The sequence below is a fragment of the Peromyscus maniculatus genome, chromosome 2 (genome assembly GCF_049852395.1).
Source record: "Peromyscus maniculatus bairdii isolate BWxNUB_F1_BW_parent chromosome 2, HU_Pman_BW_mat_3.1, whole genome shotgun sequence".
NCBI classification, from domain to species: Eukaryota; Metazoa; Chordata; class Mammalia; order Rodentia; family Cricetidae; genus Peromyscus; species Peromyscus maniculatus.
In genome coordinates, this window is record NC_134853.1 from 80,839,928 (window position 1) to 80,855,252 (window position 15,325).

At 43.8% G+C, this 15,325-nt stretch overlaps 1 protein-coding gene across 1 annotated transcript in view; it reads right to left on the reverse strand.

The window, feature by feature from the left end:
• Positions 1-15,325, reverse strand: part of Ctnnal1 (catenin alpha like 1) — a 57,615-nt gene that overhangs the window by 18,598 nt on the left and 23,692 nt on the right. The window contains exons 4-10 of the mRNA XM_006985277.4: positions 15,079-15,198; positions 12,712-12,801; positions 11,450-11,620; positions 8,267-8,467; positions 7,182-7,268; positions 3,619-3,777; positions 1,625-1,717 (exon numbers count right to left, since the gene is read on the reverse strand). Coding sequence (XP_006985339.1) covers positions 1,625-1,717; positions 3,619-3,777; positions 7,182-7,268; positions 8,267-8,467; positions 11,450-11,620; positions 12,712-12,801; positions 15,079-15,198 — 921 coding nt within the window. The remainder of the gene's footprint in view (positions 1-1,624; positions 1,718-3,618; positions 3,778-7,181; positions 7,269-8,266; positions 8,468-11,449; positions 11,621-12,711; positions 12,802-15,078; positions 15,199-15,325) is intronic.

A 15,325-nucleotide genomic window follows, 5' to 3' on the forward strand; every position in this document is an offset into this window, starting at 1 on the left:
TACAGCTGGCTAAGTGAGATCGCTTTCACAGTTCTGCATGTAACCCATCGGCTCCCCATTAGTCACTGAACTCTTAAAACTTGTATTGTAGCATTATTACAATGTTTTGCGCCAATTTTATAAACTTTACAGTACAATATGTGTTCCTTTTCTGAGGCAAACCAAAGGTATATTTCTCAAGGTTCTGCTGCTATCAGCAGTGTTGATGGAGGATTTTTTATACATTTGTAATAGATAGAAATAAACCAGAAAAAAAGAAGAAAAAAAAAGTGGTGGAGGAAAAGGTGAACACTGCAAGAATACTCAAAAGGGCTGAGAGTTGCAAACGCCAAGATTGGCTTTGCATAGTAAATGGAATAGAACAGCTCTGAACTATAGCTTACTTTTCCTGGTTTGGTCTGACAGAATGATTGAATGCTTTTGTACAAAAATCAGAGCCTTAAAAACAAGGATTTGGTGAGATTGTAAAATGGTGTGCCACTTTGGCAAAACAGTCTGGTGGTTGGTCAAAATGCAAAACATTGTTACTCTGTTACTCAACAATTCTACCCTTAGGAATATAACCTCAAACTACTGAAAATGTGCACCTATGAAACATGTACATGAAGATTTACAGCAGTGTGTTGCTAATAGTAAAAAAGTTAAAACAACTCAAATAGCTATCAAATACTGGAGAGAAATAAAATGTGGCTTATTCATACAATAGAATATTATTAAGACATAAAAATGAATAAGAAACTGACAGATTAAATGACTTTGGTGAACCTTCATAATTTCATTTGTAGATCTTTCCATTTCTAATTTATAAATACATTTGGGGTTATAAATTATAAATGTACTGCCTCCTGTCAACATTGTATACTTCTATTTGATGATTTCTGTGTCAAATATTATATGGAAATGTTTCCAAGTATTTTCTGTATTAACTGTGAATGAATAGAACAAAATAAATTGCCTGAAAAAAAAAAAAAAAAAAAAAAAAAAACTAACACTGAGGCAAACACTGGAGAAGAAATCTAGGCTCAAGAGCGGGGGAGGAACGAGAAAAAGAGAAGAGAACGCCAGCTGCCAGCCACCCAGCCACCCAGCCAGCAATGGAGTGAGAAGGAAAGAATAATATATAGAATAAAGAGAGGTTAAAAAAAAAAAAAAAAAAAAAAAAAACAGAGCTAAAACGTAGTTAAAGAGAAACGGGATAATTATTTAAGTTAGAAAAGCTGGCTAGAAACAAGCCAAGCTAAGACCAGGCATTCATAAGTAAGCATAAGTCTCCATGTATTTATTTGAAAGTGGGGTGGCAGGTCCCCAAAGAATAAAAAACAAAAACACAATAGATATCTCTCTTTGTAGGCAGGCGTATTATAGTGACCTGCATTGCAAACAGCTTCATTTAAAATAGATATAATTTAGCATTTCAGCTAAATGAGGCAATTTCCAGTTTGGCGGAAAACAGATGGGCCAGTGGAAGAGCAGTATGTTCCAGTGCATTACAGACAAAAACCCGGGTATCCTCTTCCTCTCAGAGACGTGGCTCACTGAAGTAGACCCTTCTGCTTGCCTCCTCACCGTCTGTTACATAGTCAAATAACACACCAATAGAAAGAATAGCCTGCCATGTCCGTACCTGTTGCCCAGTCACCTGAAATGTCTCTTCTGCATGTATGCAGGTTATTTCAAGGGGTTCCGTGCCAGACACATGCCGCAACAACCGACACATCTGCAAGAGAGCATGTCCACAGTTCACCTTCCACAACCTCCCCACCCTTCTGATAAGGAAATGAAGTTTACGAACCTAAGAATGAATTCGTACATGACTGAAGGCCAAAGTAGGAACAGACATGGGCGGAGCGTACTGTTTCTGCTTCCTATCTGACTGAGGGAAGGTGGTCACCAGAAGTTAGAACCACAGGGATCCTTTAAAAGGTCTAGTAGAGGGCATGCATTTGCTGCATCTGGCTCCAGAGTCCTGCTGCTAAATTGTTAATTATCACAAGCTACCGTTCTCTCAGGGCTGATCTCATCAGGATCAACTAGATGCACACACCTTTCTTCTTTGAGAGAGCAATGGATTAGGCAGACTGGTTATAAAGAAGCAGAAAGCCTCCTTTAGAGAATATTAATGAGCATCATGAGGCTTAAAAAGGAAAAATTTTAATTTTGTTTTACTCTTTAAAAGTTTGTTATAGGTTTCCTAAAGTTAGTTTCTCTACAGCCATAACATTTGGTTAATACATAGAGCAGAATCAGACTTATTAAATAAAGGAATTATATATAGCCACTTAGAGAATGTTCCTTAGGTTTCCAGGTTGCTATATAGACAAGCAAAGGAGAGAGAGCCAGGCTCAGTGACAGCATCACCTTTGAGGATTGTTGAGCAAGGTACAGGCCCTCTGAATAGGTGAGACAGTTGATTGGCTTGATCTGATTGGGAGGCAACTAGGCAGTGGGACCAAGTCCTGTGCTCATTGCATGAGTTGGCTGTTTGAAACCTGGAGCTTATGCAGGGATGCTTGGTTCAGTCTGGGAGGAGGGGACTGGACCTGCCTGGACTGAGTCTACCAGGTTGATCTCAGTCCTTGGGGGAGGCTTTGCCCTGGAGGAGGTGGGAGTAGGGGTTGGGGTAAGGGTAAGGGGAGGGAGTGGGAGGGGGGAGAACAGAGGAACCCGTGGCTGATATGTAGAACTGAATGGTATTGTAAAATAAAATAAAAGGAAAAAAAAATGTAAAGACTATTTGTATGCATTGGCAGACAGATCTCACACATACATTCATGATTAAATGTTTTTCTTCTTTTCTTTTCCTTTTTTCTTTTTTTGTAAACTAGCAGATACATGGTAACATTTTCCATGGCAGAAGAATTAGAATATCCATTAAGATGAACTGGAATTATCCAGCAGTGGCAGGTGACACTCAACAAGAGTTAGGGTAGAGTACCAGAGGTTCAGGGAAGGGACAGTGTGTCTTTCTTCTGTCTTCCCTTACCTACTTCCTCCCTTCTCAAACCTGCTTCCTGCCTCAGGAGGCTAACTTGGGTTTTCCATAGCAATGATTGGCCAATGGGAAGGAAAGAAATGGACTTCCCTTCCATGTTTATTGGGTCATCTTGGGCCAACTATGTGCCTAGCCCACAAATCTATTCCCTGTGAGGGAGTTCTCAGACGGGCTTCAGGTTCTGCCTCCATTAACTTGGGCTGGCTCCTCATTGCTGGCTACACTTCCTGCACTCTTGTTTAAGCTGCCCACGACTGCCTCGGATCCTGAGCCCAGCTCTCTTAGTAAACACTTGTCACAGCATCCTAACTTCATCTCTTTCTTGCTGAGAATTCACCATATTCCAACAGAAACCGTGTTCCTCCACTGCATTACCCCAGAGACTCATCTGAGAGAACAGAGAAAAGATTTACAATGTATTTTGGGGTTCTAACATATTTTATTGTTTTATTTTAGAGGTCAAACTATTGTAAAAACAGGATAGATATGTGGTATTCTTCAGATTCCAAAGAGAAGAGAGAATGCTCAGATAAGTCAGCCAAATCCCATATCTGTTAATATTCTCCCCTAATTTTGCTATTGTATTGTGAACTACAACTTGTTTAATAAGCAAATTTGCTACTCACCTCAACGAGCTGTTCTTTCTGCTCAGAGAGTTTACAGGCATATTCAGCCAACGCTTCCAAATTTCCTTCTACTCCAGTAAGTTTTAATGCTTTTAAAACCACATGATCAGCGTGGAATTTTAACAGGTCGGCTGCCAGCTGCATCGCTGTATGATGAAGCTGAAGAGGAGGGCGGAAGGCAATCAGGGCAGGAAAATGAACAAAAACGTTTATGACCAAGCCCCTGAGGAGAGCTTTAATAACTACAGAAGAGAAACATAAAGCGTTCCACCTCATCTGTTCAAAGTGAAGCATCCCCTGTGGGCACAGGAGCCCCGGAGCATGGGAAGCATCTTAGTCCTCACATAGCAGGGTGATGTCAGTTCACACAAGTCACTGGTGCCAGCAGCACTGCTGTGTGAAGAAGATGCCCTGGCCACTCAGCGAAGAGGCCTAGGGCCCTTCTTCATTCTAAGCAGCTAGTTCTCTCTCACTTAGCTTCTCTCCCGTTGACATGCTTTGGCTATCGACAAAGATGGTGAGAAAAGGAACAGTATTAAGAGTTTACTGTTCAAGAGCTGGAGAGATAGCTCAGTGGGTAAAAGCACTTCTGATCCTCCAGAGGATCTGGGTTCGATTCTCAGCAGCCACAGGGAAGCACACAACCATCTGTCAATCCAGTGCTGGGGATCTGACACCCTCTTCTGGCCTTTTCAAGCACCATGCACACACTGGTGCCTAGATACACATGAAGGCAAAACACTCACAGACACAAAATTAATGTTTTTTCCATGTTAAAAAAAAAAAAAAGGTTAGAGTTCAGACTACTAAAGGGAGATCTGATAGTGACCTATGATTAGGAAGCAGTTTTTTAGGGGGTCTAGTAGTACAGTTCAATCAAGGCCTGGATTTAATTCCCAGTATTGAATAAAGAAAAGGAGAAACACTTGGGGTTAGCAGCCCAGGGGCAGAGCACCTCCCTGATGTGTACAAAGCCCTCAGTCCGATTTCTAGCACTTAAGAATACTATTTAAGTACATTTCTGAAAAAGCATCACTGTGAGAGCTAGGCAATTAGGTACTAGATAAAACCTGACTAGATACCTTCATGACAGGAGCTTGTAGCTTGGTCACCTGACAAGCAGGACCCAGCGGCTGCCCTCAGGAGGGAGCATTCTGTGTGTGGTTGTTCTCCAAGAACTCTGGGTTCCGGCAGAAACGACACAGAAAGGGCAACAGGGGCCTCCAGTGGTGGTGGACACAGGTGGGCCTCATTTTCACTCTCACTCGCACTAGGTCTCTTCAGACAGCTTAACTCTAAAATCCCGTGTGTGTGTGTGTGTGTGTGTGTGTGTGTGTGTGTGTGTGTGTGTGTGTGTGTGTGTAAACTGTATGGCAGGTGGATTGGGATTTGTCCAAAAAAGTAACATTATTTTAAGAAAAATCTGACCCTGAGTTAAGCCTGTTAGAAAGAAGCACTTTCTTTTTTCATGGAAGGAACTGGATGTCAGTTCAAATGACGGGACTTTGTATATAGAATAAACAGTGGAGCTGTCTGCATTTATCAACTATCAGAATAATCACAGCCAGAGAGACAGTCAAATGTCCTTTCCTGTAGAAATGAAACGTCACCGAAGACTTTCAAAGGACCTTGTTTAACCCGCAGGGCCTCAGACTATCTAGCCCTATGCCCCTGTGCAACCGTCCACAGTGGCTGAGTGACTGCGAAGGTCTTCTAGCTCTTAGAAACATCCCGAGGACAACTCACTCACAACAGAAGAGAAGAAATCAGGACAAATACTCTGTCCCTGCCTGCAATGTCCAAGAGCAGCTTCCCGGAGTCGGGTCTCTTAATCTGACCTTACAAGAACTCAGGGTTGACGTGGCAAGGAGGCAGACCGTGGGAAGGGATCCTATTGCAGAAGGCTCTCGGGCTGCACTCATAGTTCAGTGTTTCAGCATTTAATTTAATCTTAATATGATGAAATCAAACAGTTGGGGAAATCACATCCTTTAACAGGAAGCTTAAAGGAAGTCTCAATAGAGCGGTCTCTGGTTAAGATGTGAAAAAGGTCACCTGTATACAGGGCAGAAACAAATGCCCAGAACCCATTTCATTCTCCACAGACTTGGACCAGCTTCAAAAGCACAAAAGAATGAACAAAGAAGAGATAAGGGTGGAGAGGTTTCTGTGAGGAGGGTCTGAAGGGAACAATTTGACATGGAGTTGCAGTATTGTGCTGTAGGAACATAGAACTTCTGAAAAACCTCAAAAAGCATTCATAAGAGAGAATGTCAGTGTACTGTAGCTACAGTATGAAGCCATAGTGTGATGGATGCCATCTGTCACTGGGCTATAGCTCAGTGGTTGAGCGCTTCCCTAACATGAACAAAGCTCAATTCCCAGATCTGCATAAACCAACAACAAAACCTGGTTTTCAATTACTACACATAAGAGCACAGGTCACAGCAAACCTTCCACCCTCAGCCTCCTGTCTTCTCTATTGTACCACAGCCAGGCAAAAACCAGGACCCACAGCGACAGCACAGGAATGCCAAAGGAAGTGATGGTGTGGTCCATGAAGGCTCCAGCAGGGGCTGGGGTACGATGGAATTGTGGGGAAGTCCTACAGCCACATGAAAAATGCTGACACTAGGAGAAATGTTCTGATTCTTTCCTGAAAACAAACCAGAGCTTGACCCTCTCACAAAGGGCCAGACAGCAAATATTTAGGCTTTGCAGACACAGAGGCAGCTGTGACACAGAGAGAGAACAGCTGTGTGTCACAGAGAGAGAACAGTTGATACAATGCACACACATGTGCAAAGTGTGCTCACGGGACAGTGGGCACAAAACCAGATGGCTAAGTGGCAGCATGGTTAAACCCGGCTAAAAAGTGACCATAGGACTTGAAATTCCAAGTGCCCAAGTCAGTCATGGATGAACAAACACATTTTCCTTCTGGAACAAGGAAATCTCCTCAACTCAAGGACGTTGGAAGAAAACCAACTTTAACTTCAATGAGGCATAATTACACACAGAATGCTCCCAGTTTAAAGGCACAGTTTGAGGAGTTTTGCCGATACTTCAGTGATAGAACAACTCCCACCACACTCAATATTTCAAGTATCTCCATGGCTCCAAAGTGATCACCTTTGCCCTTTTGCAGTAAATATCTCAAAATCTCCGATCCCAAGAAGCCACTGGCCTGACTCTTCCTCACCGAGGACTTTTTAGAAAAGTGTGGAAGCACACGCTTGCGCGGTCTTCTGTGCCCGCCTCTTGTACTCAGTGTGCAGTGCGCTTTGTGAGTCATCTTACTGCTGGGAAGTATTTGGTAGAGCAATCATCAATTCGCCTATCAGTAACCCTTGTTGCTGGACATCCAGGTGGTTCCCAGCTGTTGTGAAAAGGGCTGCTACACCTATTCATGCGTGAGCTTTGAGAATGTCAGTGTTAATAAGTGTGACTTCACACTAATGACCGGAGGGAAAAGTCAAGCACCGTGTGGCCACAGGAACGCACTAATGCGCACGGGCTTCCCATGTGTCCTACAGCATGAGGCTAGGTGTCAGACTCCTCACCTCTTTCCTCAGCTCGTTGAGCCCGTGGCTGACCTTCAGGACAGTGAGTTCTAGCTCCTCGGCAGCACTCTTGGTCTTCCTGCTTTGCTGAAATGTTGAGAAGTAGGCATGTAGGTCACTTTCCCTTCTTAATCTCTTACCAATTCAGTTTTCACTATAAATTATAGTACATTTTAATACCACTCAACTATGTATAATAAAAGTACTTTTGTTTGTTTTTGTGGTGCTATGGATAAAACTCTGGAGGCCAAGTGCTCTACCACTGAGGTATACTCCCAGACCTGGTTGAAGCATTGCTTTAATTTACCTGTTTAAGGTTACAGCAGAAGATAGAATTTGAGTTATTCCATTGCCTTTTCCACACCAACTATAAACCAAAGTTTCTTAATAAATTTGTGTCTAAAACTAATGTCTTTTATTCCCCTCCACCCCTGCTCCTGCTTCACTGTTATGAGACTTGGAACAAACTTCCTGTGTTGTCACACTTCTGTAGTTTCACCCACCCTGCTCGAACAGCCTCCCGTGGTGAAAGCATGCACTCAGGCCTCTTTAGTGGCTGCTAGCTGCCTTAGTCCAGGAGTCTGTATGAGAGTAACAGTCTCTTTTACCTACAGCTAGATCTGCTCTGATCTTCATTGCCTCCCGACCCCAATAAGCATTCTAAAATATTGTCTGTACATCAGCTGTCCTCGGCGCACTGCACATCTGAATGGCACCAGCAGCAGACTCATGTTTCAAGGACCTCTAATAGGTTTATTCCTCTGCTCTCCACACTAAAGAAGCATTAAGAGGAGGAATTTTCCAGAAATGAATATGGCAGAAGAGAAAACAGGGAAACTATAGATGGTGATGATGGCACTGAATCCAGCCTGGCCGAGAGGAGAATCAGCAGCCTGAACATGGCAGGTGCTGTGAGCCACACGGAAGCATAGTTTTGCCCACTGGGAGGGAGAAAGGGGATAAGGCATGCTTGTCCTGTACCAACCAAATTCATAGCCCTGTTGGTTGTGGTACCTTCCACACCTCTCTAAACACTAAGTGAAAAGCTATTGCCCAACATTTACTCTAATGAACACAGTGCTTACAGCTTGCATCCACACGGAAATGAACTGTTGCAGTTCTGTTCTCGCCTGAGTAGACAGCTCCAAGATGCGTTCCCTGTGCTCATGGCTGGTGTAGGCAGAATCGGTGAAGTCCTCCACACGCTCCAAGATGACCTCCAATGCAGCAGAAAGGTTCTCCTTGGACTCAAAGTAAGGATTCTCCCGAAGAGCTTCAATATTCAACTGAGGGCAAAAGGCACGGAAAATTCATCTAAGTATCTCCAAAATGGGCTACAAGTTCTAACAGTGTCCTGGAGATGTACTAGCAAGTCCTTTTCCAGGCTTAGGAGTATTGCAGCCTCCATCTAATCGTCACGATATTCTCCAGTTACCTGGAAGGCCACTTTGTCCAAGAGTCATCAATGGCCACGCAAGGCCTTTGTTCAGCAGCTATTAATACAATGACATTGCCACAACATCAGAGAATACTAAGGCAGAAAAGGCACTGGTGTGTGGAATTGGTAGAAATAACAAACCAGCCTCCAGGCGAAGCCTCTGCAGCTGGAAAAATGCTTAGGCAAAGTCCCAAGGAAGTTTGCACTCAAGTGCGGTGTGCTGAACCGCAGGAGGTAGAGCACAGTGCTGAGGGTGACGGGGCTGGAAAGGGCATCAGGCTTGCCTCTGCTCACCCAGAACCTCTCCCAATCTCCTAACAGATTTTGCATTTTGTTTTCTGTCCCTAATAGCACACACTGGCACAAACATCCTCTACCAGGAGGACCATATCACCTTTCTGAACTGTAAACCTGATAATACCACATGACCTCTCAGTCGCTCCTCCCCGGCTACAGAATCAAGGGCTAATGTCTGGCATAAAGGTCTCCAGAGTCTTCTCTGCACTCACTACCCTGGCAGCCTATCCTTCTTCTGGAGACTCTAAGGGTTCTCTCACTCCACCTACTCTGTGTGTAGAGTTCTTCCAGTGTGTAACAGACTCACGGGAAATCCTTCTCTCTTGACTTATGCCACTGCAACCTTAGCCTCTAGCCCATGAACTCTTTTAAGTCAGAACCTGGACTCAGAGACAAAAGGCAGTAATGATCACGACTGTGGTCACAATTAGTGAATGCACTGACAGGCACACCCATGTAGACCTTGCACTTTAAATTCCCGCCACAGTTATTTCAAAATAATCCTTACACAGGCCCCCTTTTAGCACGACCTGTGAAATACCAGCGGGGGAAAGTCAAGAGGCCAGAGGGGAAGTGAGTGCTGCCCTTCTCTGGGCCTGAGTTGTGTCCGATCATCACTCCAGCCTGGGGAATTTTCTTTTTAGTTAAGTTGTAACATGAATGGAAGTTGTTGAATGACTTAGCAAGTAAGATTCATGCTACCATGAACTTGCAAGTCCAGTCTTCAGGACTTGCAAGTTGGAAGGAGAGAATGGATGCCTACAAGTTGTCATCAGACCTACACACACACACACACACACACACAGAGAATAAAAAAATGTAATAAAAACTGTTAAAATAACATGGATAATAAGTAAGGAACAGACAATGATGACCTGAGAATTTAAATAACTGAAACCTAAAAGTTAATCATCATGTGCAACTCACATTATTTATGTTATTGATCTTTATTTTCATTTTAGGCTTTGTGTGTGTGTGTGTGTGTGTGTGTGTGTGTGTGTGTGTGTGTGTGTGTGTGTGTGTATGTGTTTAAAAAGCAACTTAATAGAGTTATATTGGTCCTTTGAAAGCTATTAAGTTCTGTTTACATAAGGTATGGCCACTTACAATACCAAATAAAAAGTATTAAATTTCTCTCTACAGATTATTTTTTCCATCAAAAAGAGACCAGTGTCAAGTCAGGCATAGTGTTTCATGCCTGTAATCCCAGCACTCATAAGGCTGAGGCAGGAGGATGGCATTCTGAGATCAGCCTGAGCTACACAGCTGGGTCCCATTCTGGGAGCACCTCTTACGCAACGGTCAGCAGAGAGAACAGTCCTCCCCACTGCTTTTTCACTCCCTGCTCTGACCTGGATCTTCACACAAGGTCGTGGTGCAGTGAGACAGAAAGAACACCATGCCTGACTCAGCTCTGCTCACTCTAGGTGTGCCACCTTAGCATATCAGGTGACTTTTCAGGGCCTCCCTCCGTTTTCTCATCTGGTAAATGATGCTGCATCAGACAACACTATAGGGCCCTCTTGAGGAGAAGTCAGACCACCTGGAGTCAGATCTCAGCTCTGGTACTGAGGCAGGAAGTCCATCTCAGCTCTGTCTCTCCGACTCGCTAACAGCACCAGGAAGAGAATGGCAACAGTACTTGTGAGGATCTCAGGCGTCCACGCATTTAAAGCACTTGGACTGAGCTGGCACAGAGGACTCCGAATGTTAGTAGGATTTCTTTTAGAGCTGTTGCTACTGTTACGGTCTCCACGTGTGGATCCTATCACACAAGGAAGAGCAAGGATCCCAGCAGAGATTGTATGCTGCTTGTGATCATCTGCAGAAGGCTCTACACCAAGGAGTCTGTCTTAACCAGCAGTTCAACAGGGCTGCTGCTATAAACAAGGACATGTATTGTCTGTCAACATAACGCTGAGCCCATATTGCTCACTGTCAGGTTTCCACAGAATGGTATTACATTAAAGAAATATATTTGATTTTTTTTTAAATGTGTATGAGTGATTTGCCTGTATGTACATATGTACACCAAGTGCATGCCTGGTGCCAGGTAGGCCAAATTAGGGCATCAGATTCCCTGAAATGGAGTTACAGGTAGCTGTGAGCTGCCATGTAAATGCTAGCAAATGAATTGGTCCTCTGCAAAAGCAGTCCATGCTCTCAACCATTGAGCCAGCTCTCCAGCCCCTGAGATATATTGCTTTCTGTGAAGAACCACTTTATTTTTTAAAATTATATGTATGGTGTTTGTGTGTGTGGAGGGATGCACATGAGTACGGGCACCCAGGGAGGTTAAAAGAGTGTGTCAGAGTCCCCGGAGCTAGTCTCATGCAGTTGTGAGGCACCCAGGATGGGTTCTGGGAACCTAACTTTGGTGCTCTTCAAAAACAGCAGGCACTCTCAACCCCTGAGCCATCTCTAGACCCCAGAAGAAGCACTCCAAGTCATTACACAAAGCATGATCACTATACACAATGATGCTCTCGTAAATGACAAAGGGAACAGAGCCAAAGCTGCTCTTCATCCTTACCTTCAACTCTTTAATCCCAGTAAAAATGCTGATAGATGAGCTGTCAGTCCCTCCGCTCTGCTTGCACTCAGTCACGATCTCGATGACCTTATCCAGGGCCACTCTCATCCGGTCAAACACTCCTTCTTTGTTTTTATGGGCTGAGTCACAGCTGGGATGCCTGAGACAAGTCTTCCCAACAGTTGAGGTTTTTATTTTAATAATAACTCGTATCGTAACACATTAAAATCTTACAGAGAACATGCCATGCTAATAAAAATGGTTCTTTACCCAAATCTCCTGGCTCCCCGGCTCCCCCAGCTGCCTCTCCTCACTAGTGTGGAAGCAGGATGAGTAAAAAGCGACAGCAAGGTTAAGTGAACGACCAGAGAGAAAAGCTGCATCTTCAAACATCAACAGTACATTCGTCTTGACTTCAATGATGGAAAAACCCGGCATCGTTATCATGATTAAAAGTGTCTGTTAAGAGCTGCCTCACACATGCAAGAACAAGAAAGGAATGGGGAAAACTGAACAAGGTGATAGGTGACTGTGGCTGCATCGTTCCCTTTTAAAACGTGATGTAAATAAAGATCTACTCCAGGTTCTAGATTGAACAGAACATCTGCCTCTGTTTTTGTGCTTTTGCTGATCCCAGGGCATCAGTAAATACTCCAGAGGAAAAGGCAGTTCTCTACAAACTCCTATGGAGACATTTACCAGCTCATCCCTGAACTGTACCACCTGGGGCTTGGGAACACACACACTCCTGTGCCATCATTTTATAAAAGTGGAAATAGAAAGGAGAGGCTGTAAATTCATGGAAGAAACCAAGGAGGCTTCTTTCCACATACTCCTCTAGTTGTGCTTAACCAATCCTGACTTGCTCAGCTTTTACTAGATCGTGTGGCCTGGCAAATTCTGCAGTGCATTACGGAGCCTGGCAGCCTCTGTTCACAGTACTCGATCCCCTCTCTTCTGCTTAACTGCTGAGTCAAAGCGGGCTGAGATTCAGGAGCTGGGGAAGGAAGGTTAGCATTCACCATACTAAAAACAGATTTGACTTGGTTCTAAGGTACTGTTTTCATCACTTCAAAAATGCCAAGTAGGGAGGGCTGGGGGAGGCTGAGTGGTGGAGTACATGCTCAGCAGGCACCAGGCACTCTTATGCAGTCCTTTGCATAAGAAAAGAATAAATGAAATAAAACGTGAAGCTCGCACAGTTGATGCATTTGCTCAGGTTGTTCTCATCGTTGACTCAGATGAGTAACACAGGCGCTTACCTTTGAAGCTGTGAGGAGCATCATTGTGCCCTTTTCAAGCACGGCCCTCGCCACTGCCATTCTGGCCTTTTTCTTTTCATCTTTCAAATCCTAAAGATGAAATCAAATCACTGGGTAGTCTAAGACATATCAGCAACCTGATCTTTTGAAAAACCATTCACTCTACAACAATGTCCAAAAGGCCAGTCACACTGCTCAGTACAGAAAAGAGAGGAGCCAGAGCAGTTGGTTTCTCTCTCTGAGGTCATGTACTGCAGTCCACATGTCTGTGTTACCATCTGCCTCCTCCCACACCCTCTGAAACAGAAGTTCCATAGGGCAGGAACTTTGGCTTCCTTACTGTTAGGTCCCCAATACCTAGAGTACTCCAATTTCCAGTAAGTTATGAGAATCTGCTGAGTCTGAAGAGGCTAGCTGATGGCTATTTTCAGCACATTCTGACCAAATTAAGAAAAAAAGGGCTCTAACTCTGGAAACAAATAGTAAGAAAGTGAGCCAGGCACAGCCCTTACCTTTCCCCAGTGGGGAAAATACCTACTACTCTCTATCTGATGAGTCAAATTTAACAGGTATTCCTGCCAGGTGAGGTGGCGCACGCCTTAAATCCCAGCACTGGGGAAGCAGAGGCAGGAGGATCTCCATGAATTTGAAGATAGCCTGGTCTATACAGTGAGTTCCAGGCCACCTAGGGCTATCCTTCAGCCAAATGCACAAGTTTAAAAGAGTTGATCACAGTCTTATTGGACCTGGGAGAAATATTCTCTACCAATATTCTACAGACCAATTTTACTTTCTTTTTTGATTTCTGAGGCAGGGTCTTGCCATGCAGCACAGGCTATCCTGGAAGTTACCAGGCAGGCCTAGGTTGGCCTCAAAGTAATGGAGACCCTGTTGCCTTAGAATCCCAAGTGCTGGGATTACAGGAGCAAGCACCATCCTGGCTCCAGACCGAATTCCTAACTACAAATCAGAATAACAGTGGAGGTTCCCCACTGTGCGGCCACCGGGAAACACAGACAAAAGAGCTACACAGGCTTTGGAATGGGAGTCACACTACACTGGCCCAAGTGATCGAAAAATGTTAGATGATGAACTGTCATAAAAATACTTAGGCTAATAATCTTTATAGGGGAAGAGTATGGGGAGGGCAGAGGGAAAGGTTGATGAGAGAAAAAGAGAAAGAAAAGAAACCAAAGTATGAAAGAACAATGCTGGCAGAAGAGAAAATGAGACAAGGCGTTACTCAGGTGGCTTTTCAAAATTTGTATTTCATTTATTTGTTGATTCTGTGTTTAAGTGCACATATGTGGGTATGTCTGTGTGGCTGTGCATCTGTGTGTGCTCACATGCATGCATGGGCATGCGCATGTCATAGCATTCCTGTGGAGGTCAGAGGACAACTTACAGGAGTTGTAATCTCCTTCCACCATGTGGATCCTGGGGACTGAACTCAGGCCAGTGCCTTTACCCACCCAGCCAGCTTGCCAGCCACCTAAACATTCAGTTTTATTCAGAGACAAATACTGCTCCCCAGCCTGCCATTTTCCAGGCCAATGTCCATCTCCCAACTGTAGCTGCAACATGGAAAAGCTCATGTCCAAAACTGAAGGAGTGGCCTGAGCAAGGATGTCCAGATCTCAGTACCACAGGTCAGGCCTGATGACACGATGGATTCATGAGCAAACATCCCAACCAGAGAGAGTCTATTCTGACATGCTGTGGTCTTCTACCTCCTCAAACTTAGAAATATTGGTCTGAATTGGGGAGCAGGTCTCAAAGAAAAGACCCTGAGCTGCAGTGGAAGAATGACAGGCTTTAGGAATAGAGGTAACCAAATTCCATCCACTAGCAGAGGGACCACCCATCTCCGGTTTGGTTCCCTGATGTACAAAACACTAATATCAATACTCAGTTTGTAGGGTTGCTTTGAATATTAAATGCAATCATGTATATTAAATACCTAACATAGTATAGCCAGTGCAAATAGAACAATAGCATGTGTTCTTAATATTAATCTAGTATAGTAAGTAAACAAATATATAGAAAATATTCTAAAATTACACATACTAGTTCAACTTGTCTGCCTGAGCCCTGGTAGAAGAGCCAAATGGAACACCTCATGAAAGGGAAAGTTGGCCTTCCACACAGCCAGACTGTTCCTAGTATAGGCATTATTAATTGCCATAAATGTACAAAAAGACACATTAATCTACTACATACCCTGGATTACTTATAAAGGTTTTTAAGACCAATATCATATATTTAGTGAATAAAGAAGTCAACTCAAGTGATTAAAAAGATCTTATTTCCACCCAAAGTAAAAGGTACGCATTTATCTGAAGAATTTTCAGTGTGGTAAGGACATACATTTTGTCTGTCTCCCGTCAGATGCGCAAACTCCACCATTTCATTTCCAAACTGACTGAATATCTGGACAAACTCCTGAAAGCTGTTTACTTTCTCTAGTCTCTCCATGGTTGCAAGAACCTGCAAAACAGAAAATACAGTATTGTTGGGCAATGAACAAGACACAGACTGAGACTTCCAGAGCTGAGCAGAGTGAAGGGAAAGAAGAAAAGCTCTAAATTCTATGGGAAAGCTGAGAAAAAAGAAA